General features: G+C 42.5%; 1 protein-coding gene across 1 annotated transcript in view; it reads left to right on the top strand.

The window, feature by feature from the left end:
• DOK5 (docking protein 5) overlaps positions 1-27293 on the top strand; it is a 152855-nt gene that overhangs the window by 44184 nt on the left and 81378 nt on the right. The window contains exon 2 of the mRNA XM_043553638.1: positions 26649-26756. Within this exon, the coding sequence (XP_043409573.1) occupies positions 26649-26756 (108 nt within the window). The remainder of the gene's footprint in view (positions 1-26648; positions 26757-27293) is intronic.

Here is a 27293-nt window from a genome sequence, read left to right as displayed (position 1 = left end):
TTGAATGGGCTTTCCATTTGTTGTAAGCCGAAGTACCTTGGTTAGTGCAACCCTAATAAGCCTCGAAAAGCAAAAGAAACGTGCCCGGCCCGTGATCGGTGCTCAGTAAATGTTTTCTAACGAAGGAAAATACCCATGCCTGCCCCCTGCACTGCTTAGATCAAACCAAGTTCAATGTCTTCCCATTGTAAGGAGGGCTGAGGGCAGGAACATAAGTTGTGGGAAGGGAGGAGAAAAGGTTGTATAAGGAAGTCTGGGACTAGAGGAGAGGCAGGGCATGAATGCTGAAGCAAGAAGTGAGGGAGTAGCTGTGCTGTAGGTAAAGATGGGGTTTTGTCCGTTTGTCCTCACATATTGGTCTGGTCCGCTTACCAACATTAAGCAGATATTTGCCGATAAATGTCCTCATTTGGATGCAGTGGAAATTAACAGGGCTTGCCCTTGAAACCCCTATAGCTCCCAGAAACCCCAGACTTTTCTTCTCTGACCACATGCTCTCCTCGAATGACCTGATTTTAGGTATATCTATTCTGGTGACAGATATTGAAACAGATCGTTGTGTGTTTCCCTCCTTTCGTAACTGCTAGGGAGCAGCGAGGACCGTGCTGGTTGCATTTTCTTCATGATTCACTGGGGAAAACTGAGATGCAGACGAGCTGGGGAATTTATATGCCCAAGACCACACGGTGGAAGGAGGGTGAGAGTTTCAAACTCAGCTTTCGGCGATTCTGAAAGCAAATTCACATCATCTCTTGGGGTTTTGCTATGTCTCCTCTGCTGCCTTCCTTTATCTTTCTTCATAACTTAATTTTTATTAAGATACTTAGATGCTCTCGCTTGTAGCTGACATTCATCTCTATCAGATTAAAAACCAGACCTTCACAAGAACACGAAAAAGGTTGGGTTTTTGTAGCTTTGCACTTGTGGTTCCCGGTTGTAGTTTGCTTTCAGCCAGCGGACAGCTCTCTGGAGAAGAACATTATTCGAGGATGTTCATGAGCGGGAGATGGTCACCGTCTGGTGAGAGAGTGGGGCCACACTGTTGTGTTAAATATTCCAAGTGGCACTGCTCTGAACTCCCGGGGTTATTTATAGTGGGTCTAATTATGAATGTCCTTGCCCTGAAAGGAAGCGTTTTCTCCAAGGGTGGGGGACTGGCTAACAAACTCCTGAGCTCCGACAGTGGAAGGGAGATGCCTGTTCCTCTCAGTTGGCTGGAAAAATCTTGAGTCTTCTGGTTGACTGTGGGGCACAAAGGAGTATTACCTGGACGTAGGGAGTTTCACTGAATGGACCCAAATTACTGTTTTTGGACTCAAGCATTAAAATTCTTATTTCAGGGGCGCCTGGGTGCCTCAGTCGGTTGAGCGTCCGACTTCGGCTCACGTCATGATCTCACAGTTTGTGAGTCCGAGCCCCACGTCGGGCTCTGTGCTGACAGCTCAGAGCCTGGAGCCTGCTTCCGATTCTGTGTCTCCCTCTCTCTCTGATCCTCCCCTGCTCACACACTGTCTCTCTCTCTCTCTCTCTCTCTCCCTCTCAAATAAATAAAGGTTAAACATTTTTTTAAAAAATTCTTATTTCATTCTTGTGCACCCTTTGAACACATTTATGCAGGGAGCAGTGACGATCAGAGAAAATATTCATTGAAGTGCCCCAACGAGTAGGTAACCCATATTTTGGTCAGTTTTTATTAGTTTATTTCTTCAGGGCTTGCAATAATTGTGGGACACGTTCCTGAGTGTGAGGTGGGGGTGGAATAAAGAAATATCTAGATGCAGCTCTGGTTTTGAGGTATCAGTACCTGTTACGTAACCTTTTGGGAGTTTCTTCGTTACTAAGGTGGAGACACTGATCAGAGTACCCTCGCTGACAGAGTTAAATAGGCTCCGTTTCTGCAGAAACCCAGAGCCGAGGCTCTCATTAAATATTGGCCATTATTACACATTTGAAATTAAACCACTTGAAACTCATGCTGCCTATTTTTACAGCTTAAAATTTATCATTATAATAATTTGGGCAACCCTTTCGTCTTTAGTGAGATCATAGAGGGGTTTGTTAGAAGTTGCGCTCAGGTCTCCTCATGCTCCCCATTTGGCGGGTCGGTTTGTTTCGAAGATTTGCCTGCAGATGTGGGGCTAAACACTAAGAAATTAATTGCTTTTTAAGAAATTCTACATGTGTGCGCCACGGTGTGGGATTTGGGGGCGCTGGTTCCCGGCTACAGGCTACGTCGTTTCCTTTCTGTTCTAGCCACTTGTTCTGAGTTTTACTGGAAACCTGGCTGCCTCTCCTGATTCAAGCCTCCCCTTCTCTCATTGATCTCTGCCCGAGAAGTCTGCACAAAAGCCACCAGGAGTCTTTTGACCACGGCTCTTCATTCCTCCCTTCTGGGCGTGATGAGGTCAGGTTTCAGAATGGCCGGCTCGACAGCTTTCTCCTTCTTCTGTTGATGGTACTGGATAAAGCCATGCTGTTTCAAGGGCATTTTTGCTTCCGTCTGAGGGATGTCCTTTCTCTGCACGGTGAGGGGCGAGGCCCCAGAGCTGGGACCCCGACAGTCTGGCACCAGGATTCACGGAGTTCTGACTGGTGAATATTCAGGGAAGAAATGGATTTGTTCCCTTTGATCCAGAGCCGGCTGCCAAGGGTGCTGCTGGAAAGTGAAAGAAAATGTGGGGCTTGACAACCTGGGTATTATTAAGCACGTTAGAAATAATGGTTGTCTCCTTAGGAATGAACTTTCTTGCTGTCGACTCCTAGTTATAAACCAAGTGAGTATTTGGCAGAAACCACGCACAGTTGGTTAAAAAAAAAAAAAACAAAAAAACACACAACTTGAAAACACAAGAAAAGATGTCCAGTTGTCGCATGCCTCCTCAAGCCATGTAATTAAATTAGACTGTGTTATTTCAGAAATACCTGGAGCGGTTCCATCTTCCAATAATAGGTATCTTCTCGCACACACGCTCGGTCTGAACTCCGAGAAGACAGGACAGCCGCCTGGTGCAGAGAGCGGCCTTTCTTTCTTTCTAAACACCAGTGTGAAAGACCGGTACAGTTCCTTATTCGGAGGGAGAGACGTTTTAAAGTCAGTTGCTTACCGCAAACGGGTAATGTCTGTGAAATGATGAGATTTTATTAAGGCACAGTTTGCCTGATCTTTTATCCTGCTGCAGAGCCATTCAAAATCCTTGTGGTTTCTGTGCAGGTCTGATAAGGATGCTGACATAATTGTTCTGGGAGCAGAAAGGGCAGTCTAGAGGCTTTCTCCCATTAATCTTTCTCTGCAAAATGGACAGTTTGAGCAACGTGCCTAAAAACGCGCATTTGGTCTCTGGACGATATAGATGTATTCTACTTTGGCAGCTGTAATTCAAAGTCCAGTGGCAAACTTGAGGAGCAGTGTTTCTGAATTTGCCTTCTCTCTGGGAATGACGGCTTTCAAAGTTTTTATTTTATTTTAATAGGTGTTTTATGGTTTGGCAAGTGAAGATACATTTTAAGTGTATATTCCTATGCTTAGAAGTTCATGAAAACTTCTGGGGCACCTGGGTGGCTCAGTCAGTTAAGCGTGTGACTTTAGCTCAGGTCAGGATCTCCCGGTTCATGGGTTCAAGCCCCACGTCGGGCTCTGTGCTGACAGCTCGGAGCCTGGAGCCTGCTTCGGATTCTGTGTCTCCCTCTCTCTCTGCCCCTCCCCCATTCACACTCTGTTTCTCTCTCTCAAAAGTGAATAAACATTAAAAAACTTTTTAAGAATTTCGTGAAACTTCTTTCCATTTACAAACACCTGGTTGTCCCAAGAAGCTGTCAGGTCCCTTCCTTTTATAGAACCATGCGTTACGATGGCACCTGCAGCCTCTGCTGTGTATACTCCTCTGTATGGTCCAGAAAGAAATCTCGTACCCATTACCAGTCACCCCAATTTTCCCTTCTCCTCAGTCCCCTTGCAACCATGAATCTGCTTTCTGTGTCTATGGATTTGCTTCTCTGGGACATTTCATGGAAGTGGAATCATACAGTATGTGATCTTTTGCGTCGGGATTCTTCTAACTTACTATAATGTTTTCAACTTTCATTCACGTTGTAGAAACTTTATTCCTTTTGACGGCCGAATAATATTCCACCATATGGCTAGACCACCTTTTGTTTATTTATCAGTCAACGGACATTCATGTCATTTCTACCTTTGGGCTATTTGTGAACATTTGCGTGCAATCTCTCGTGTAGACATATGTTTTAATTTCTTCTGGGCATTGACTTTGCTTTTTCACCTAGCATTCTGTCTTGATTCAGGGTGAATCAGACAGATTCAGGGTGGCCACGGTCTTCTTCGCAATTGTGTGGTCGTCCGTAACATCCTTGTTTGGCTTACCGGTGCCCTGATGATGGGTATTCTAGTTGTTTCCAATCCTTTGCTATCACGAATAATGCTACTTGAACACTCTTGCACACCCAGTGTTTCACACATATAACAGTTTAAAGGTAAGCTCAATTTCTACAAGTGGAATTGCTGGGTCAAAGGATATGTACCTTTTGGGGGAATATCTTGCCAAATTACCTTCATGGAAGTTGACCTCATTGCATTTCCATCTGTTAGGAAGACCCTGAGGAAACATTTCCATCTGGATCTGGTATAGAGGATGGTTGTGACTTTCCTCAGTGATTGGTTTGTTTTCATTTTATGGAGAATTGACTCATAGCTCATCAAGTCTGTACTACGTTACCACCGTTATTAAGTATATGGAATGGGGCTATGGGTTTTTATGTTAGTGTTTCATGTTTGCTCATCTCATGATATTGCAACAGCATTACTTTGGATCTTAGAACTCTCATTCAGATGGGTCGTGAGTCAACTTCAGTCCTATCTTTGGACCTCAGAGCTTTAGAAAACTGAAACTTGCCACAGAAGCTACGTGATAGGCCAGCGAAGCTTTAAATTTTGGGTGAGTTTGAGTCCTGTCCGCTACAGACAGGACACCTAAGGATAGACCAATAAAACAAGAGAGAGAAGTTGCCAACTCTGCTTCATTTCTTAATGATCCAGAGTGGGAATGCCTTTCCGCGGTCTTGTAATATTCAACAGCTTCCTACACAGCTTCTCTTTGGTCTAGAATACAAGGGAGATGAGAGTTGAGCCCTTGCCTCTACATGTCACTGTTGGAGACAAAGTCTTGGGGAAATTGGTTCCAATTAGCTTTTAGTGCCGAAGCTCTCATTTTCTTCCTGTTCTTTGTAAAGGCAAAGGCATTTCTACCAAACTTTGTAGAGACAAGTTTCCAAGAAAGCAAAAAGGAGGAATTTATAGGAAAGCTACTGGCTCTACTGACAGTCATATTTATTTGTTAGGCATTCGTTTATTTCTTTATTCCGTTGGGGAACTGTTTTCTTGTGTGCTCACCGTGATTCAGGAATTTGAGTGATGCATAAAGTAGGCACTGCCCTTCACAGAACTTACAGTCTAGAAGAGAGAATTAAAAAAAAATTACCTTTCAGGGGTTGCCTGGGGGGCTCAGTTGATTGAGTGTCTGACTCTTGATTTCGGCTCAGGTCATGATCCCAGTGTGGTGTGGGATAGAGCCCCTGTGTCAGGGCATCAGGTGTCACACCCAGCTTGGGATTCTCTCTCTCTCTCTCTCTCTCTCTCTCTCTCTCTCTCTCTCTCTCTTTCTCTCTCCTTCTCTCTCCTTCTCTCCCCCATCTCTGCCCCTCTCCCCTATTCCTGCTCTCTTTCTCTCTAAAATAAAAAAAAATAACTGTTCAGTATCATGGCAAGTCAAGGTGCTTTGGGCCTAGCCTCTGACAATTCATTTATTCAGCAAATACTTACTGAGTCCCTTCAATGTGGCAAGCACTGTGCTGGAACTGAGGAGAAACCAATGAAGAACGTAGACAAATTTACTTTCTGCTAGTGGAGGTTGCCTTCTTTTTTTTTATCTAAAAACTTTGTTTTTAATACTTATTTATTTTTGAGAGAGACAGAGTGCGAGCAGGGGAGGGGCAGAGAGAGGGAGACATAGAATCCGAAGCAGGCTTCGGGCTCTGAGCCTTCAGCACAGAGCCCAATGTGGGGCTCGACCTTGGTAACTGAGCTGAAGTCCGATGGTTAACTGACTGAGCCACCCAGGTGCCTCCCACTCCCTTTTTAAAAAAAATTTTTAATGCTTGGAGGTCGCATTCTAATAAGAGTGCCTGTCACTTATTAAAGGTTCATTATGTGCCAGGCATTGTCCCGAGATGCTTTAAATGTCATCTTAAAAGCCCAGTGAGGGAGGTACTATTATAGTTACTGCATGAAGTTCAGAGAGGTTGATCACTTGCCCCAGGCCACACAGTATGTACATTTTGGGATCAACATCGGAGCCTAGGCAAGTTGGTTTTGGAGGCTGCGCTCCTGACTTCTGTCATACATGCTTCTGTGTGTGGTCTGTGTGGATATTGGCCTGGGTGTGACGAAGGTTTCCTAGAGGAGGCGACGTGACCTAGGGCAGATAAGCCAGTTTGAAGGGTGTGAAATGGGAACCTTGTTCCCCATGGAGGCGTGACACCAGGTGTGAGGAAGAAGGGGGGACGGTTCCAGCAAAGAAGGGAGCCTGGTGGTGGGGATATACCTCTCCTGGCAGAAAACGTCGACGTCATGTGCTCCCTTGAGACTTCGGTGCCGGGACCGTTGCTGTCCACAGCCTCAGTTGTGTTTCTTTTCCTGCTGATTAATCCTGACTGTGCCACTTTTTTCTCTTGTTTTCCTTGTCGTGGTTGCCGGTGACTTTTCTCGCCAGGCTCACATTTAGGCAAGATGCCAGCAGACTTGGGGGACTGAAGTCTGGGTGACATTTTCTCAATTTCCAGAACTAATTGCCGCCACCTGACTTAGAAAATACTTGGAAGTTTTTGAATGTCTCGCCCTGGGACTACGGGCACGTCTCAGCTTGTTGGGATCTGTGTCTACCTGGCTCCAAAGTATCCTATCACACGAACAGCAGGAATGTTTGGTCATTGTGATGCTTGGTTTCCAACGTGACAAATACTTGTTTTCACTGCATTTTAAAATTCTTTGGGTATGTATGTTGCCTTATCAAACAGACCTGATTTTGATCAATTCATCCTCTTAAATCTGGGATACAGGCTTCAGTTTTGAGAATGCTTTTCTTTAGCTGATGTCATCTTTTTCTCAACTTGGACACTGTTGACATGTTGGGTGAGATAATTATTTGTCATAGGGACCTATCCTATGCACTGGAGGATGTTTAACAGCCTCTGCCCACAAGATACTGGTAACACCTCCCCAGGTGTGACAAGTAAGTATGCCCCAGGCGTTGTCAAGTGTCCCCTGGAGGGCAATCTCTTGTCCCCGGTTGAGAACCACTGATCTAACTGTACCGGACTCTTGATTATCATCTACAGTCTTCTGTCATTTAGATATAGATATAGATATAGATATAGATATAGATATAGATAGATATTTTACACTTTATTTATTTATTTTGAGAGGGAGAGAGACAGAGAGAGAGAGAGAGAGAGAGAGAGAGAGAGAGAGAATATGAGCAGTGGGTGGGGATAGGAGCAGAGAGAGAGAATCCCAAGCAGGCTCCATGCTGTCAGCACAGAGCCCTATGTGGGGCTCGAACCCACGGAAATGGTGAGATCATGACCTGAGCCTAAACCGAGAGTCAGATACTTAGCTGATTGAGCCACTCATGTGCCCCCAGATATAGATACTTTTTAAAATCTGGGTGATATATAGTAAAAGGCCATTTCACAGAATTGTAATAATCAGAGATTTAAACATCGTTTTCTAACCTGTTACAATTAAATTAATATGAATGGTGGTAATAAAATAATAAAACACAAAATTAGGAAAAGAACATATAAAGAACAAAATAATAATAATGTTTATTGAATTTACACAAACCTGTGCAGTAAGTGCTAGTATCACTGTTTAACAGACGGAAACCCTTAAGCTCAAAAGGGTATTTGCTCAAAGTCAAGCTGATGGTATTTTTATTCACCGTGATTTATACCAGGCTTTCTATTTTTACAGCTTCAGTTTTACCTCTCTTCATATTAAGTTTGTGATATAACAAACAATATTTTTATTTTTGATCGTTATTATTTGATTTATTGCTTAAGATAAATTGTTATTTTTTCTAAAGAAAGGTCAAAATTAAAAGATGAAAAGTGTGTGTGTGTGTGTGTGTGTGTGTGTGTGTGTGTGTGTGTATACGTATATATATATAATTTTTTTTTTCCTGAGAGAGAAGGAGAGTGTTCGTTTGCAAGCTTGGGGGGAAGGCAGAGAGAGAGAGAGAGAGAGAGAGAGAGAGAGAGAGAGAGAGAGAGAGAATCTTAAGCAGGCTCCACACTCAGTGCAGAGCCTGACAAGGGGGGTCAGTCCTACAACCACGGAATCAACACCCGAGCTGAAATCAAGAGTTGGATGCTCAACTGACTGAGCCACCCAAGCCCCCCAAAAGATGTAAATTATATTTTTAATTGAGTTTTATAATTTTAGAGACAGTAAGTCCCTCCGATGCTGTTTTCAAGCAGCATTGTGTTTGGACAGCAACTGCATTACATATAACGACTTCTTTGATAATCATCTCAGTTTTTGCTATTCTGATAACGACGTAGTTAAGTGTTACATTATTGTCAAGAGTAACTTCATTCCCTGAAGAATGACTCCACAAAGAAAATGGCCGGTATGGTGGGACTACCAGTTATAAAAAATGGACGGTTCGGAATTTTTGTTTTGTTCAGATGTTGGGGATTTGAGGTCAGAGTGTAGATCATGGTCTGGGAGGCGGACAGACCTGATTTCAAGTGTTGACTCCATAATAAATGGAAGTCTTAGTATGACACATAATATATTAATATTCATATTAAGTCTCTGAGACTTAGAGTTTTCACCCATATAAAGGGAACGTTAGTAGGTCCTAACTCACACAGTGTGAGTGGCACACGATAAAGTTCTTGTAAAATATTAGGTGCCCTACATGAAGCCAGCACTCATCGAACTTGAGGGGGATAATGTGTCACAGATGATGTGTTGGCAAGTGTTTAATACCACTCATGCGTAAACCAAACCAAAACCAAAACAAACAAACAAACAAAAAAAACCCCCCAAAAAACCAACACCAAAACTCAAAAACAAAAACCCAATCAAACCAACCAACTTTGCAGATGCTGTCAGTTTCACATCTTTTCACATCAAGAATAGTTTTGAAACTCTGTTTTTTTGTTGTAAATTGCCCATGAAAATCTATAACCAATTTCTCCCTGGCCACCGAGATTTCCTTCTCTTGAATTCTAGGCTCAGAATTTTTTACCACATGACTATCACTCCTCACCATTCTGCCCTTTTCTGGCAACATCTGTTCCTTGTGGGTTTTTTTGTTGTTTTTTTTTTAAGAGTGCCTTCTCAACCATGGAATTCATTTCCCTTCCTTTCTTTTAGCGTGACACTCTAATTTTCTGTACTCAGCCCTCTCACAGAATGACGTCTACTCACTGTTGTCCCAATAATGTGGAGGAGTGAGTGTTGCCGAAATGTTTCCTTCTGAAAATCATTACAGTAACTTCACTTCATAATAGGCATTTTTTTCGTGAAAACCCCTACTTTTTTTTTTTTTCCATAGTGGATAGATCTTTTTCCAGTTTGGTTAGAGCCTGTTTCTAATTATAGGAATGTATTTGCTTTAGTCTATAAGGGAAATAGAACCGTCTTGGGGTTCTGTGGTTTTAGGACAAAACCCTTGATGTTTGAGAACACTGATGTGACAGATAACCACTAGAGTCTTTCTCCATGGCATACAAGGTAACATTTTGTGGAATGCACAGTTTTAGGAAAAAATATGATTTTGTCATTGTTTCTTTTAAAAGACTGCCTCTCGATATCGTTTTCATGTTTGTATGCTAAATAACTTGGGCTTTTTTTTTTTTTTAACGGTCTCTTGCATATAGATGTTAAGGCTTGTCTGGAAATGTCAGGTCCATTATGAAATTCTGGAAATCTCTTTGAGTTCTGAGTGTGGCTTTTCCCCATTTATTTATTCACTCAGTCATTCAAAATAAAGAAATGAGAACCCAATGCTCCTCTAGGCCCTGAGGATTCAAAGTAATTAATATAAAATATGATTTTTTTTCTTACATTCCAGGGAGGAAGGCAGACCGTAAATATGCAGACAGATCAATGAGGGGGATTATTTCAGATACTGATTTGAAGTGAGCGTGCGCGGGGGAGGGGGCGGGGGGGGCGTGCTGTAGATTTGGGTGGTGGGAAGGTGGCTCTGAGGAGGTGACGTTCTGGTCGATTATGTGTGCACCGATGGCCTCAGTTGTTCCCCTGACCTTTACTCTGAACCTTTATTGTCCCGTCTGTCCTCTTTGACCACATGAGATGAAATATTAGCAAACTCGACATGAGCAGAGGCTTATTTAAAGCATTTTATACAGAGGCTGTGAAAAGCATTTACCTTCTGCTCTGGGACAGGCGAACACACATGCCTTTTCCTCTTCTCCTGCTAAGTACCACTAAAACCCCTGGACATTACGTGTCAATCAAACCTGAGGACCTGAAAGATGGAGAAAGCCAGACAGGCTGGGACCTCAGGACGCGGGAGCAGCACCGCGGTGAGTTTCCTGGGTTTTCTTCTTGCCAGACTTGGAGCTGGCATAGCTCGCCAGTAACCCAGAAATGCCCGTAGGTACAGGCGAAGCAAAAATGCCCCGACGCAAAACCTTTCTTTTCTGGCCAAAGGATCAGAAAATGAGGCAGCCTAGCAATGCAAAAAACCTTTAGAAAATAGCTACTCTATGTTAGGCAGACACCACGGAATAGACTGTGGCCACTTGCCAGTCCGTGTCAGCAAAGGCTAAGTAAGGATCCTAGACTTAAGCCCTTGTGACACTGAGTAGAGGAGTACAGACTTTTCTTATACCCTCTTAAGTGCGGTACTTGAGAACTGTGAATTAAGCTGACAAAAGACTTATGGGAGAAAAGACATACCAATGTCATTGCTATTTTTACATGCATGGGGACTTCACAGAAAAAGTAAAGATCCAAAGAAGTGGTTAGTCTGGAGTCTTATATGCCATTTTAACAGAGAGTAACAATTTGGGGAGAGGTGACTAGGAAACGTAGAATAGATTAGGGCTGTGTAGTAAGGTTTGACTCATCTCAGACCCATCTCAGTGCCGTCTGGTCTTCCTGGGACAAGATGCAGAAACACCTTTAAAATACAGGTTTATGTCACCTTTAAAGGGAAATTTACGCCCTGCTCTTAGGCAGAAAGAGGTAGGGCAGACAGCTTTTCCTGTCTCTATTGTTTTCCACTTGCCTTCCGCTCAAAATAATCCTATGCCAAAGTGGCGTATTTTAAAGTCATATATTGCGATCCCCTTCAGCTGTAACATGGGGCTCTATGAGGTGGTGTCTGTGAAGGCCAAGTCGGGAGCCAGGACTTCTTCCCCATCCGTCGGTAATTAGTACCCCCCGCCCCCGCATTGTGGTGTCAGTGGAGGCCCGTGAGAGAGTCAGGACTTTGACTGTCGTCCAGTAGTAATGGGACCACTCCCGGTGCAGTGTCCGTGAAGATCATGTGAGGACACAGAACTCTCACTGACCCAAGTGTAATGAAGGGCCCCCTCAGGCATCAACAACCCCAAATAGGGAAGCTGGGTTTCTACAGCAGTAACAAGGAAGCAAAGCACATTCTACCTCCCACCCCTTCCCGTATCAGAGTGGGGTTGGAGGAAGCCAGCTAAAATAGAAGGTTTAATTAAGATCCAGAAACTTAAAACACCCAAAACGTCCACATTGCCACAACAACACGTACGTGGTGTACCAAGAATGAAGAAGACTTCAAAGCGCAGTTGTCGACACTGAGATGACGGGCATGCTAGGTTTATGTGGCAACGATATTTAAAGAACCGTAATGAAAATTCTCCAATGAGTAATTACAAACATGCTTGAAACACACACACAAAATAATAGAATGTGTCAGTAAAGAGCTTCCCCAAAAGAAATAAGATAGAGAGGAGAACCAAGTAGAAATTTTAGAACAGAAGATGCAGTGGGGCGCCTGGGTGGCGCAGTTGGTTAAGCGTCCGACTTCAGCCGGGTCACGATCTCGCGGTCCGGGAGTTCGAGCCCCGCGTCAGGCTCTGGGCGGATGGCTTGGAGCCTGGAGCCTGTTTCCGATTCTGTGTCTCCCTCTCTCTCTGCCCCGCCCCTGTTCATGCTCTGTCTCTCTCTGTCCCAAAAATAAATAAATGTTGAAAAAAAAAATTAAAAAAAAAAAAAAAGAAGATGCAGTAATTAAAGTATCTGCTGGATGGGCTCAACAGCACTATGGAGGGGAGAGAGGAAAGATAGAACAATAGGAAGTCCCCAGTTTGAACAACTGTGAAAAAAAAATTCACAGTTTCAGGAACCCGTGGAAATACTACAAAAGATCTAACAGTCGTGGCATCTGAGCCCAGGAGAGGAGAAAGAAGGTAGGACCAAAAAAGTACTCAAAAGAAATCATGGCTGACAGGAAATATGGCACAAGGACGTTCACTTGTCAAATGCTGGAGAAAGAGCCATCAACTCAGAAACTTAGACCTACGAAGTATCCTTCAAGAATGAAGGGGAAACAAAACCTTCTCAGATGAAGGGAGACTAAGAGAATTTGTCACCAGCATATCTACTCTAAAATAATTAAAGGAAGATTTCTAAACAGAGAGGAAAGGATAAGAGAAGGAATGGTGGAACATTGGGAAAGAAGAAGGAACTCGGTACGCAAACATGTGGGTGAATATGGTAGGCTTTCCTTCCCTTCTTAAGTTTCCTAAATCATATTTTATGATTGAAGCCAAAATTATAACACTGTTCTGGTGTAGTTCTCGATGTACATAGAGTTGTTTTTTTTTTTTTTAGATAATTATAAGCCAGAGAAGTCAACGTGAGTAAAGGGTGATAAGGTTTATCCCAAAGAAATGACGACTTCCCTTCCCTCAGAACTCTGTGTGTGAGTGTTTATAGAAGCTTTCTTAGAAAGACCCGGAGGCTAAAAAAGACCCAGCTATTCCTCAAAAGAGGAAGCCATTGACTAAATGGCTCAACCAGCTGTGGTACGTCAACGCTGTGGAATATTACCACCTAGATGAATCTTCAGAGAAGCATGCGGAGTAAAAGAAGCCCAACCCAAAAGGATACACGCTGAATAACTGAATTTGTAGAACATTCTTGCGATGCCAACACGATAGAGATGGTGAGCGGATTAGATGAGGCTTAAGGAGGAGGTCGTACAGGAAGGAAGTAGGTGTGGCCATCAAAGAGCAACATGAAGATCCTCGTCTTGAAGGAAATGTTCTGTGCCTGGACTGTATCAGTGTCAACATCCTGGCTGTGATACAGTACTAAACGTTCTCAAGATGTTACCTTTGGGGGAAACTGATCAGAAACATAGAGGATTTCTCTGTAGTATCTGCTGCCACGGAATGTGACTCTACTGTTATCTCCAGATAAAGACATGGATTAAAAATGAGAAGCTTTTACATTTTTCTGCCCTTTCTCTTGGACTTTTTGCTTGCTCCGGGAGAATAAGCCCCAGCCTACCATTTGGAGAATCCAAGAACCACATGGTACGGAGCTGAGTCACCCCTCGCAAAGTCAAGAAAATCCGAGACTTGACTGCTCGTGTGTGAATGAGACCATCCATGATGAACAGACAAAGCCAGGTCAGATCGGCCATTGTATCCATAAGGAATGATTCATGGTTATCGTTTGAAGCTGCTAAGCTCTGTTGTGAGTCTTTTGCAGTAATAGTTAAGTGACAGAGACACTTCACCGAAGACCTGAAGGTTGAAAGGAGGCAGCCAGGTGAACAGCAAGGGGAAGAAAGTTGTGGCAGGTTCTCCCGTCCTTTAAATGAAGAACCAAAATGTGTGTTGTCCTTGTTTGCATGCAGACCTAGATATAGTGAGCCACTGACTGCTCTAGAGGGCTCCCCAAGCAATGGAAACACTTTAAATGCACTAGTTCGGGATGCCACCTGGGTAGCTCAGTTGGCTGAGGGTCAGACTGAGCCAAGCTCAGGTCATGGTCTTGCGGTTTGTGAGTTCAAGCCCTGCATCCGGCTTGTGCTATTAGCGCGGGAGCCTGCTTCTTCAGGTCCCCTGTCCCTCTCCCCCACTAATGCTCTCTCTTTCAAAAATAAATGCACTGATTTATTCAGTTCTGAGAGCAGCCCTATGGGAAAGATGGTATTTTTCATTTCAAAATAGAATAAAATCTTATCTATAAAGGCTCATATCTGCAATGTATACATAACTTCCTATTCGTTATGTTTGATAATGTAATGTTTATATAAACCTAGATGTTGAACAGGCATAACAGACTCACTGCATCGTCAAATTCCACATCGTCTCTACCAACCCTGGTGGCCTTGCAGGCTTGTTGAGCTCGGTCGGGGGAGCTCCGTACTCCCACTTGCTCAAACTAAAAATCTTGGAATCGTCCTCGACTCTTGCCTTCCTGTCCCCACACCCAGTGCCGCCCGTGAATCTCGCTGTTTCTGCTCTCCCAATAGATCCAGACCTGATTCTGACCACTTCTCCTGCCTTCCTCCCTTCCGTCCTGGCCCCGGTCCCCACCCCCTTCTGCAGGGCTTACTGGGTGACAGCCCCGCAGTGGTTTCCCTACGTCAGGTCATATCCCTTCCCGTCCCACTTCTCATCATTCAGGGGACAAAGCCAGAGTCTTTCCCAGAAGATCACGGGGCCTGTACAGTCCGACCTACTCTCACCGCCACCGTCCCGGAATTGTCCGGACTTCCACTGGCTCCCTTGTTCTTCCTTCTGCCTGCGGGTGTCTCTGCTCAACACCCACTTGTTTCTTTGGCCTGGAGAAATGGGCAAAACGTGTCTGCTCAGTTTACTCCCTCTTCTCCTCCAGCCCCTTCTAGGTGTTCGTTCAGGTGACAGTTTCTCTGAGAATTCCCCTGATTATCCCCCTGAAGATGCTCACCACTGGCCATTTCTGTCCACTTTTCCGGGTGTGTAATTCCTTATGACACGTGATCGGTGTCCTGTAAGACGCATGTGTACATGTGCATGTATCCCGTTGTCTTATCCATGATGTGTAAGCCCGGTGAAGGCAGTGGTTCCTTTCCCGTTTGTTTACAGCTGCAACCCCCAGTCAGTGCCTGGCAGGGGTAGGGGCCCAGTAAATATTTGTCCAATGAATTAATGATTGATTTCAGCACCCAGTGATGCCCATACAGCAGCTCAGATTTTCTGTCATTTTTAAAAGATTTTTTAAAAAATATTTTATTTAATTTTTTTGAGAGCGCAGGAGAGAGAGAGAGCACGGGGAAGGGCAGGGAGAGAGGGGGCTACAGGATCCGAAGCAGTCTCTCTGGCTCTGCGCGACAGCACAGACTTGGGGCTCGAACCCACAAACCGCGGGATCGTTGATCTGAGCTGAAGTCGGACGCTTAGCCGACTGAGCCACCCAGGCGCCCACAGCATTTCTTTGGAATGGTTTGGCTTTTTTCCCTAAAAGGTTAGTTAAAAATAAAAGTAAATATACGGTTGCCGTATTTGTGTTTATTTCCATTATCTTACCTTCTGCTTTTTATTTTATCCGTATTACTCCCCTTTTCTGTGTTGTCTTACTTTCTCTTTTCATTACGGCTTTTAAGACCGGTTTGGGAAACTTATCCTTCAGTTTTCTTTTAGTGGTTCCGATAAGTATTAGCATGCATTGATAAAAAAATAAATAAATAAATAAATAAAAGCCACATAAATGATTTGAAGTGCTTATGGCTTCTTCAGACAGTTCTTTTGTTCATCTTCCTCTTCCTCTCCCTCACTCCTCGTCTCCCTCCCACCTGGTAGATCTGGAGAACACAGAAGAATTGGAGGGGGAAGCCAAGGGGCACGTAACTCAGTGTCGGTTCCCCCGACACCGGCTGGCTTGGTACTGACAACCGGAGGGGTTCCTTGGTGACGAGAACATTTGTGGCGGATATTGATTCCATGAGGATTTATTTAAGTCACATATTTCTTGTTCGGTGCTTACTAAAATATGCATATCTGCATATTGACAAGTGAAGGTTGTATAAAGGAAGAAAGCCTCAAAATAAGGCCAATGCGGTAGGGAGGCTCTGGGTCTTGCAGGTGCTGGAATGTCTTAAGACTTTCTTTGGTTTTTACCCACAGGCAACAGGCAGCCACAGAATGCTTTAAGCAGTGGATCGATGTGGTCAGATGAGGGTTTTAAAGATCACCCCAGAAGCAGTGTAGGAAATGGAATGAAGTGCAGCCAAAATGGAAGCAGGGAATCTCAGAACTCGGATGATGGTGACTTAGGTTAGGGTGGCGGTCCCCAGCAGAGCACTGAGGACATTCCAGGCTTTGCTAGAAGGAAAGTACACAGGGCTCGGGTTGCTGGATTGTGTTCAAAGATGGCTTTCCAAAACAGGTAATATCACGACGGTCATACAGATGAGGAGTGAACATGTGACAAATTCTGCTTTAACTCATTAGTTAAATGAAGGAATAATGCAGAATATTATGAGTAGTTTAAAGGGTAACCTGAAGAACCCACACATTTCTATATCTGGCAGCGTGAGATCAGGGTTGTTGGCAGTGGGGGAGGGAAGTTGGTTGAACCTATTCTGAACGGGACAGATGCTTCTTCCTGGACTAGAATTATGTTGCGTTTCTATGAGTTATCTACAATTTAGATGTAGAATAGTGCCCACAGAATCAGAGGCAGATAACCCTAGTGGTGTGTATGCTATAGAATGCACAGTTTTCCATTAAAACAGACATTTTTCCCAATAAGTGTGTGTGTGTGTGTGTGTGTGTGTGTGTGTGTGTGTGTGTGTGTGAGAGAGAGAGAGAGAGAGAGAGAGAGAGAGAGAGAATGAGAAATAGTGGGGAAGGGTCAAGTATAGCCCACAATCTTCTTGCTTGAGCCCCTGGGCCCTATCTGTTGAGTGAATATATATATATACTGGAGTAGAAACAGATTAAAAAGCAGGAATAACCTACTTTTTAAACTTAATAATTTACTAAGAGCATTTTCTATGGTATACGTACTGTTACAGTATCATTTTTAATGATAGCAATTTCCAGTTTACAGATATGCCGTAATGAATTAAATCAGTCCCCTGGAACATTCAGAGTGTTTCAGTTTTTATGTGGAAGAACCTTTTTCCCCTATGTTGGCATATTTCCTTAATTATTCCCTTAGGGGGAAAGTTCCTGGAAGTAATGTTTCCAGGTCAAAGGGTAGGCATAATTCTTCCTCTAGAAAGATTGTGCTAATTTACCTCACCATCAGCAAAGGATTGACATAGCTAATTTATTGCCTGTGGGTGCTTTTTAAGTATTTTTAATCCTCTTTGTACAAATTTTATTTTATGATTAATTATCCTGTTCTTGCTGGTACTTCTCTTTGCCATGAATTTAAAATGTACCTTGCTACCCACCGTGAAGTCTTCTCCCAATTAGCATTTCTTTCCTTACAAGCAAAGGTGTATGTAAATGATAGGCACGGAATCAGGTTGTTTACTCATTAAAATGTTTTTCCCTTTATAAAATACATAATTCCGAACCAGCTCATTATTTTTAGTAAGCTATCTTGTAGGTAGCAGCCTACAAGTTATGAAAGATGCGAAAGAACTCCTTTTATACACTTCGTCTGTCACCTTCTGAAATCCCATAATGATAGGGTCCTTTGTAGGACTGGAAAGTTGCAACCTCCTGGGTCTCGGAGACCATCCAGGTCAAAGTTCTCGGGGTGGAAGAATTTTGCAGACGCTGGCAGGCAGGACAGAAGGGGAATTGTCTGCTTGGCTGATTCCCACCCCATTTGGTCTTATTTAAAGGCTCTTCCTCTCGACCTCCAGACTGCATTATCTGGTACCACTTCCTGTGACTGTCGAGCTGTCCTTGGATAGTGGCATTTCCTTGACCTTGAAGTCAAAGGGGAGCCCAAGACTGTAGGAGGGCAGCCGGTTACTCTGGCCATGTGTCATCGGCCAAAGTGGAGGGCCGGGGGCTTCTGGAGAAGTGACTGGTTAGCCCCAGGTCGGTGACTGCACATGCCAGCAGGAAGCCACTTAGCCAACATGTTCATTTACTGCAGCCATAACTAACTGAGAACAAGAGGCTGGAGGTTAGCAAGGCAGGGAAGGCCGAGAAAAACTGAGATACTTCTAATGTAGTTAGAAATACTTTGCACATTTGGATTTCTGGACTTCAGTCAAGGATGCCGAATACTTAGACACTGAAGGAGAGAGCGTGTGGAATTCTTTTAAAAGCAAACACTTCTTACAAACTGCTAGGATACCTTCGCATCCTAGACTAGGATGTTAAAATTCCAGCTGCAAACACAGTCCATGAAAAATTATCACTGGAGATGAGCCCTTGGTGCCGGGGACCTTAACACCACAAATGCAGATGTCACTGTGAAATAGCTAAGCTATAAAGTCATCATCCAGATGAAAGAACATACGGTTACAACTCAATTTCTCTTTTTAGATTGTGAGAAGCTTGAAAGTAAATTTCTTACAGACGGCTCGGCCCTCGGCATAAGTTTGTGCCTCTCTAGAAGCCCAACTTCTCTGGGAGACGCCCGGGGGAGCGGTTAGGCGTTCGTTCTCCAGAGCCGGGCAGGCCAAGGTTGAAATCCTGACTCTTTTCTGGTATAGCTTCCTAAGGGCTGTCGGGGACAGTTAATTGAAAGAACACACAAAAAGGGGTCGGCACACTGCAACGCATGGGGGGGAAGTTTAGCTGGTTTGAGGTGTTAATATTGACATCCTGGATGAGCAGAGTATTGGATTTGTTTTGGAGAGTAGGGAAAAATTGGGTTAGTATGTGAGAAGTGAGGCTAATTTAGCATTGTATGGCTGGGGGTAGATTTTTTTTTTTTTTTCCTGGCTGCTTGGAGTTTATTTTCCACTTGGTGCAAACCATGTAGTTACGGGTATCAGGAAGGCTGGCATGTGGCTTGGAGAGTAAAGAGTGGGGCTTGAGAAGAGTCGACAGGATTATAGAAAGGGGGTGTTGACAAGATGGAAAACCGACCTTTTCTTCCCAAAGCGTTCCTTGACATCACAGGAAAAGATAATTGGCAAAAGCTAACTATATGCCAAGGCTAGAGATGGGACACTGTGTCTGTGCACGTGAGAGCTCTCTTCAGGACAGCATCCGAATTCATTGTAGAGTAGCGAATCTTGGACAGCGGACAGGACACGAAGTGTGGTGGAGGGCGTAGAAAAAGCATCAGGTCGACGTTGTAACATAATTCTATGGAAGTAAAATTTGGGCCGATGGGGAGATGTGGGTTATATAGAGATTCTCGCCTGGGGTATATTCCCTCCTCTCTTTCACTCAACAGGGACATGTCAAGCAGATTTTAATGTTCATCAAAAAGTAACATGAGCTTAAACAGTTGAGAAATATGGAGGTTGGCAAACTGCAGCCTGGCCTGCTTCCTGACTTTTTAAAGAAAGTTTTATTGGAAGACATCCACACCATTCACTTATACGTATCCTATGGCTACTTTGATGCTATAATTACAGAGTTCGGTAGCTCCAACAAATACCTGTGATCATCAAAGACTAAAATATTTACTGTCCCCGGCCCTTTACAGAAAAAGTTTGTTAACGCTTGGAATAGACCATAGAGACCTAAATGGTCACATCTTAGGTCTTCTGCTGCTTCTTGAGTATACACGGAGGCAGTATATAATTTCCATTTCACAGAACTGTTGTGACCAAAATTTGCTTTCTCTTACCTTTATAACTGTCCATGCATCCTCCAGAAGTTTAATTTGTGACGCTGTTGTTCAACTCATTGTGTTGGACTGCCAATAGAATTAGGAACTCGGGGCGCCTGGGTGGCTCAGTCGGTTAGGCCCCCAACTTCGGCTCAGGTCATGATCTCGCGATCCGTGAGTTCGAGCCCCGCGTCGGGCTCTGGGCTGACGGCTCAGAGCCTGGAGCCTGTTTCCGATTCTGTGTCTCCCTCTCTCTCTGCCCCTCCCCCGTTCATGCTGTCTCTCCCTGTCTCAAAAATAAATAAACGTTAAAAAAAAATTAAAAAAAAAAAAGAATTAGGAACTCAAATTCTTAATTGTTTCAGCTGCTTTTTGGCACTGGAGATCTCGGTGAATTTGCCAGACTGTTCTTTGTTAGGGGAAGAAACTGGTAAAAGGGTCAGAGATTTGAAACCAGGGCTTAGCAATTATTAAAGATATCCAGTTTTAAAGAAAGGAAAGACAATGGGGAAAAAATAGAACAAATCATATATGGGCTGGTGACAATTAAGGCTGAAAATTAGGTGTCCTAAAACCACCACCAACAGCTAGCAAGTGCACACTAAGGAAATTGTCACATAACTGCTAAATCTCGTGTCTATCCACCCAGGTTGTCAGAACTGTGTGATGTACTTATCTTTTTAGGTTCAGCAGTGGCTTGTGCGGATTAACTGGTCCAAATCCGGGACTTGGAAGATATTCACAAAGCCTCATATTTTTCAAGAGTGCAATCATAGATCAGCGTACATTCATCTGTAGGAGTGAATCTGACTTTGCTCCCCAGGGGACATTTGGAAGTTTCTGGAGATAATTTTGGTTGCCAACTGGATGGGGGGAGTTTGACAGAGGCCAGAGATGCTGCTAAACAGCCACATCCTAAGTGTGCAGGATTCCCCACCCCCAGCCCACTATAAAAAGTCACCTTGCCGGGGCGCTTGGGTGGCTCAGTCGGTTAAGCGTCCGACACTTGGTCTTGGCTCAGGTCACCATCTCACGGTTTTGTGGGTTCGAGTCCTGCGTCAGACTCCACACTGGCAGTGCAGAGCCTGCTTGGGATCCTCTGTCTCCCTCTCTCTCTCTCTGCCCCTCCCCCACTCTCGCTGTCTCTCTCTCTCTCTCTCTCTCTCTCAAAATAAATAAATAAACTTAAAAAAATATCACCTTGCCTAAAATGTCACTAGTGCTGAGATTATGAATCCTTGATGCACAGGAGGCAAGATACTTCACCATGGGACTTATCCTGTCATCCGGTTTTCTAACAGTGTGTTTATCGTTAGGCTTATCTGCTCTTTATGGGTAGTGAGAACTACACGTAGCTATTGTTGTTGGGATAAAAGTTTCCTCTTTTAAATAAAAAAAAATTTAGTTAAAAACCAGTTGAAAGAAAAATGTTAAGTAAAAAAAGTACCACAGATGGTAAGTAGATGTGTTATATAAAATATGAAGGAGATGGTTGAATGAATTAATTTTACGGAAAAACGAAACCTGCGTGGGGTTGTTCTCAAATTGTCATCTTTTTCACAATGTCTGTGTGTTACTCCAACTAGTCACACGTTACCACGTGCGGTGAGGCCTATTCCATTCCCTTTAAACAATGCTGAGATATTTAGGGTAAGGTTTTAAAATTTTTTTTAAGTTTATTACTTTATTTTGAGGAAGACAGAGTGAGAGCGAGAGCGAGAGAGCACAAGCAAGGAAGGGGCAGAGAAAGAGGGAGAGAGAGGACAGTGCGTTGTCCCACCCCGTGAACCGTGAGACTGTGACCTGAGCCAAAGTTGGACGCTTAACCGACTGAGCCACCCAGGCACCCCATTCAGGGTAAGTTTTCAGTCCTCAGGTACCAGGGGCTTTTCCAGGGCTCTTAGGACTGAGAGTGTTTGGCGGTGAAGTTGAGAGTTCACCAAAGCTTAACAGAATTGTTTCTGCTTCTGTGTCTCTCTTCTCCTCCAGACAGCATCTTACTCCGCTGTCTGAGGCCACTTCAAGGGCCTCAGCGCCACTTGTGGGAAAGTACACATCTCCGAGGCCCTCATCGCGGAGCATTTGTTGGAGAGCTCTTGGTTGGCAGTCCCAAGTGGGAAGCATTGTGTTGCCTGAGCCTTTATGAATATTTATGGCCTTGGTTTGCAAATTACAAATAAAATACCTGGGGAACATGTTAAAGAGCAAATTTGTCTAGCCCCACCCCAGGAGGTTCTGAGTCAGTAGACCTTGGCTAATGTCTAGGAATCTACATAAGTAACAATTATCTTGAGTGATGCTGGACCAGCTCTGAGAATCACTGGTGTGTGATGGAGAGCGGATTAGCAAATGGCCTTGATTGCACGATTATTCTCAACTTTTGCATTAGTTTTGTACCATGTGCTTGCATGTCGCAAACATCCCGACCTTCCTTTTCATAAACCAACTTCAGATTTTCCTTCTCTCCCGATGAACCATGATGCAATCTATTCCAATGGCAATGCCCCAACCAATAGTTGCGTGTGAATTTAGAGAATAGTATTTTTGCAGTTATTCGTGACGTTGTCCTTACTTCTTAATAAAACAGAAGAAAAACAAAAAATGAAAAAACAGAAATCCCCTGAGGGATTTCGGCATGCTGAAATTGAGGAGTCTTTAGCTTCCGTTCAACAACCTCTGGACATAAGCCAGGAAACTACTGGTACAATTGTGAAGAAGATGATCAAGTATGAAAGAATCTTAGAAGTGGAGTCATTCAAGAGTGAGTCTGAAAGTTGAGGCATAATTAGGAAATGTATTTACGTATCTTTCTTGGTGAAAACAGTTTTGATACAGTGGCCGTATTTCTTGCATACCTAAGGCATGCTCAATTTCTAAAACATCTTCAGAGGTACGTACAAAAGAAAGGGGTTGCCAATAGGAGAATAACAGCCTATTTTCCACACCCTATATTTGGACAGAGTGACATTTATCCCCACTGTAGTTACAGTCTTCTGGTGGTGGCCAAATTTTAAGGGAGACACTTGTCTCATCCATTCTTCAGACATGAGTGAGATGTTGGTAAGACTTCTGTGTGTCAACCACACTACTGGAAATGTTAATTTTCATGGTGGAGGTCTTTACCCTGAAAAGGATTTTGTCTTTGAACTCTTACCAATCAATGGCTCTTACAACTTGGCTTCTTAAAGTTCCTTAGTCCATTGATTAAACTGTGGTCAGATAGCAACAGAAAGAAAACTGGCAAATGTAGATAAATGCTATTAGATTAGGTTGTCATTTTAAGATTTTGCTTAAATATCTCTACATTTTTCCATTGAAAAAATTTTAAGTGTTTCATTTTGAGATAATTATAGATTTGCGTCCAGTTGTAAGAAATACTACGCAAAGATCCTGTACCTTTTCCCCAATTTTACTGATTGATAACATCTTCAAAGCTATCATGCAACATCATAGCCAAGATATTGACATTAACACAGTCAAGATGCAGGACAATACCATTGCTGCAGGGATCCCTTATGTTCCCCTTTTGTCGACAAAGCTACTTCCCGTCCCCAACCCCTGACAATCATGGATCTGTTTTCCATTTCTGTCATTTTGTCATTAAAAAAATGCTATAAATGCGGTCCGACAGTACGTAACCTTTTGGATTTCACTCCCCTCCCCCCCCCACCTGCTCAGCATCATTATCTGAAGACTCATTCAAATTGTTGCAACATTGCTAGTTAAATTGTTTTTATAGCTAAGAAGTGCTCCATGATATGGATGTACCACATTAGCACGTTGAAGAATATATGGGTGCTTCCAGTTTTGTGCTGATACAGATCAAGCTACTATGAACATTTATGTTCAAATTGTGTGTGTGTGTGTGTGTGCACGCGGGGGTGGGAGGGTGGGGGAGTGGGGGGGTGGGGGGGGCAGGGCGGGGATGTTTGCATTTCCCTGGGATGGATTCTTAAGAAAGCAACGGTGGGTCATGTTGCTTGTTTAGTTTTTAAAGAAACTGCCCAGCTGTGTTTCCAAGTTCCTGTATCATTCTACATTCTCACCCGGAAAGTATGAGACACCTAATTTCTCCATATCCTTTTCAGCATTTGGTTGGTGGTATTATCGTTTTTTTTAATTTCAGCCAATCTGAGAGATGTGTAGTGATATTTCACGGTGGTTTTAATTTACATTTACCTGATGACTAATGATATTGAACATTTTTTCATGTGCTTCTTCATCATCTGTGCTTCCTTATTGGTGAAATGTATGTTTATAAACATTTTTTTTTAACTTCTGTTTTGTAATTGGATTGTTTGATTCTTTACTATTGAATTTTAAGAGTTCTTTATATATCTAGATACTAATCCTTTGTCAGATATGCAGTTTGCAAATATTTCCTCCCATTCTGTAACTTGTCTTTTCATCCTCTTAACAGTTTTTCACAGAGCAAAAATTTTAAGTTTTGAGGAAGCACAAATTGGCAAGCTTTTCTTTTATGGATTGTGCTTTTGGTATGCAGTCTAAGAATTCTTTGTCCAGATGATGATCCCAAACACTTTTTTCCCCTAAAGTTTTATAGTTTTGTTTTATATTTAAGTCCATTTGAGTTTATTTTTGTTTAAGGTGATTGTTTTAGGTTAAGGTGTTTGTGTGTGTGTGTGTGTGTGTGTGTGTGTGTGTATTTTTTTTTTTATTCCTATGGATGTTCAATTATTCCAGTGCCATTTGTTTGAAAGTGTACCTTTCTCCACTAAATTGCTTTTCCACTTCTGTCTCCATGTTTTTACATCTCTTGATAAGTTCAGTGACTGTGCAAGATGAAAGCCAATAACTGATTTTAATTGCACTATTTTACTGATACCTCTGGATATTTAGGAAATAACAGTTCTCTTTCATTTAATTTGCAATATTAATTTTTATTAAACACAACAAAAACAAGCCAAAAAACCCCACTTCTATGCACTTTCTCATGTCATTGGAAATTCCTTCTGAAATTTGTTTCAAGTGAAATATCTATGTTATCCTTATAGACAGATAACATACACATTATTGGTGGCACATAGTATATTATATATATTATGTGTATTATTCATATTGTGACATTTTAAATATAATGACTATGTTATCTTAAAGATGCATACCTCGATATTATATCTTATATGATATTAAGTACTCCATACTTATTATATGTAATAGAAGTACTATAATTAACCTTGCCTTTCGTTATTGTTGAGGAGTTAGTGGTTTCTATTTATTGTTGTTATAAATAATAATGCTAGGATTATATTATACATTCAGCAGGCTGAGGCACACATCTTACCCTCTGTTCAGAGCAAAACTTCAAAGTGGAGTGGATTTCATTTTCTTTTTACCATACCAAACAAAATGATTAATGAATGTTTAGTTCACCCAGTGAGCAGAGAGAAATGGAATCTTCAGCATTGAGGATAAATAGTAGCAAACCTGAATTCTTCATCCATCTGCCAGTTACTAATAAAATAGTAGAAGGCATTTTCAATGGAGTATGGTTTGAATGACCAAATGTTTTATGTGGACTTTTTTTCTTCTTACTAGCTCCAAGGTTCTTAAACTTCATAGTGCATAAAATTCATTTATGGGTTGACTATACAAAACCACCTAAATATGGTACATACTTAGAAGATGATTTAAGGATCAGGGAGATAACTGTGATTGGTTACCCACCTGTCTGCACTTGAATGCAGAATCCCTCCTTCAGTGTTGGCCTGCATTTGGGCTCTTTTGTTAGGATAGATTCTTACTCTCTTCAGGTTCTTTATATCTGTTGTCAAATTGCCTTTAGAGGTCACCAGCAGAGTAGAAGAGTGCCACTGAGATCTCTTCCATCAGTGAATATTACGATGAATATGAATCCTTATTAATTTTTAGGTTAAAACATCTCATTTTATTTTGCTTTTGGAGAACATTGTTGTTCGTATACTCATTAGCTCTTTGCACTTTCCTCTCTGTGGCATGACTAATATTTTGGTGTCTCGTTTAGTATATACTGGTTATTTTAATCAGGGAAGCTTTGGTTGCTAGAATCAGAACTCCATTCCGCCTCTGTCAATTAAGAGTGCTGTTGACGGTGGGGAAGATGATTTCTAAGAAAATCAAGGGAAGGGCTAGATCACAAAGTCAGCAGCAGAAAGATGACAGAGAACTAAAATGTGTCTTCTGCCTGGAGTAGAAATCACCTAGTTCTCTGGACCAGGTTCCACTGCCTACCTGTTAGGCACATGATCCAACATGGTCACCAACCTCAGTTTGTAACCTACGAGTATTGACCTCTTAACTCAGACTGCTCTTCAGTCTGAGTAATCTTTGAGCCTCTGGGTTGGATTTTCTGAGGGAGAATCTGGTTGGTGTTAATCAGTCATATATTAGTTAGTCCAGTGTCCGGCCCACTCCTGACCATCAGTTGTGAGGATTGTCATATGACATATAAGGGCTTTCTGTTGGACTGTCAGTGAAACCTTCAGCATATATTGGGCCTATGAGTTCCATATTTAATTGCATTTGAAATGAGAGCATGTGCCATGAATACCTATGCTATTTGCGCTGCTTTGAGATTTTTATCTCTGGGACTTTTCCTGAAATGTTTCTACTGATGCTGTTATTGAAATGTTAAGAAATTTGCTTTCAAATACTCATTTTCATTTGATTCCAGTAAATGAATGACATAATACACCTGTTGTGGAAACAATTTCGGGTTTAAAATTTTTATTTTCCCAAAGTAGCATCACACTTACGGCTTATGAATACTTTACAGGTGAAAACATCAAAGAGAAAACATTTAAATGCAAATGTAAGTGATATCTGAGTCACTGATGCTGAACTCTGTCTTTGTATTTCCTTCCAGATATATCAGCGATGCTGGCTAGTATTCAAGAAAGCTTCAAGCAAAGGTCCAAAAAGACTGGAGAAATTTTCTGATGAACGTGCTGCATATTTTAGGTGTTACCATAAGGTAAAACTTGATTGTTGTAACTTTCTAGAAATCTGTTCAGAAGTAGGTAAACTTGAGTTCATTGAATCTGAAAACTTGTCGAGATTATTTAACAAAGGTGCAAATAAGGCTTTTCCCAAGGACAAAACATCTTTAAGTTACTATCTACTTGTTAATTGTTTAAAGTAATTGACTAATGTAAAGTCACTCTTCTGGTTTCCTACTATTTGTTGTTGTTTTCCAATCTCTACTGTAGAATTTACCAAGTTCTTTTGTAAATGCTCGATTTGCATAGTAAACTCAACTCCCAATGTTGAAGCCCCTTTAGGGTAAAGACAAGGTCTCTGTGCTTTTAGCACATCTAGTGCCCTGATGCAGATTAGATCCTCATTCAGTGATGTGGAGGGAGGAGAGGAACCTGGAAAATGGGTTGGTGAAGGAAGAGGAAGTTCTACTCATTAGTTTTTTAAGCTTGATGACTAAATTTAATTCAGACTTGCACTTTATCTTTTGTTCGTTCTTACTTTTTTTAAGTTTATTTATTTATTTTGAGAGAGA

Source organism: Prionailurus bengalensis, chromosome A3, assembly GCF_016509475.1.
Source record: "Prionailurus bengalensis isolate Pbe53 chromosome A3, Fcat_Pben_1.1_paternal_pri, whole genome shotgun sequence".
NCBI lineage: Eukaryota > Metazoa > Chordata > Mammalia > Carnivora > Felidae > Prionailurus > Prionailurus bengalensis.
Note: the sequence above shows the minus strand (reverse complement) of the source record. Positions and strands in the feature narration are given on the sequence as shown.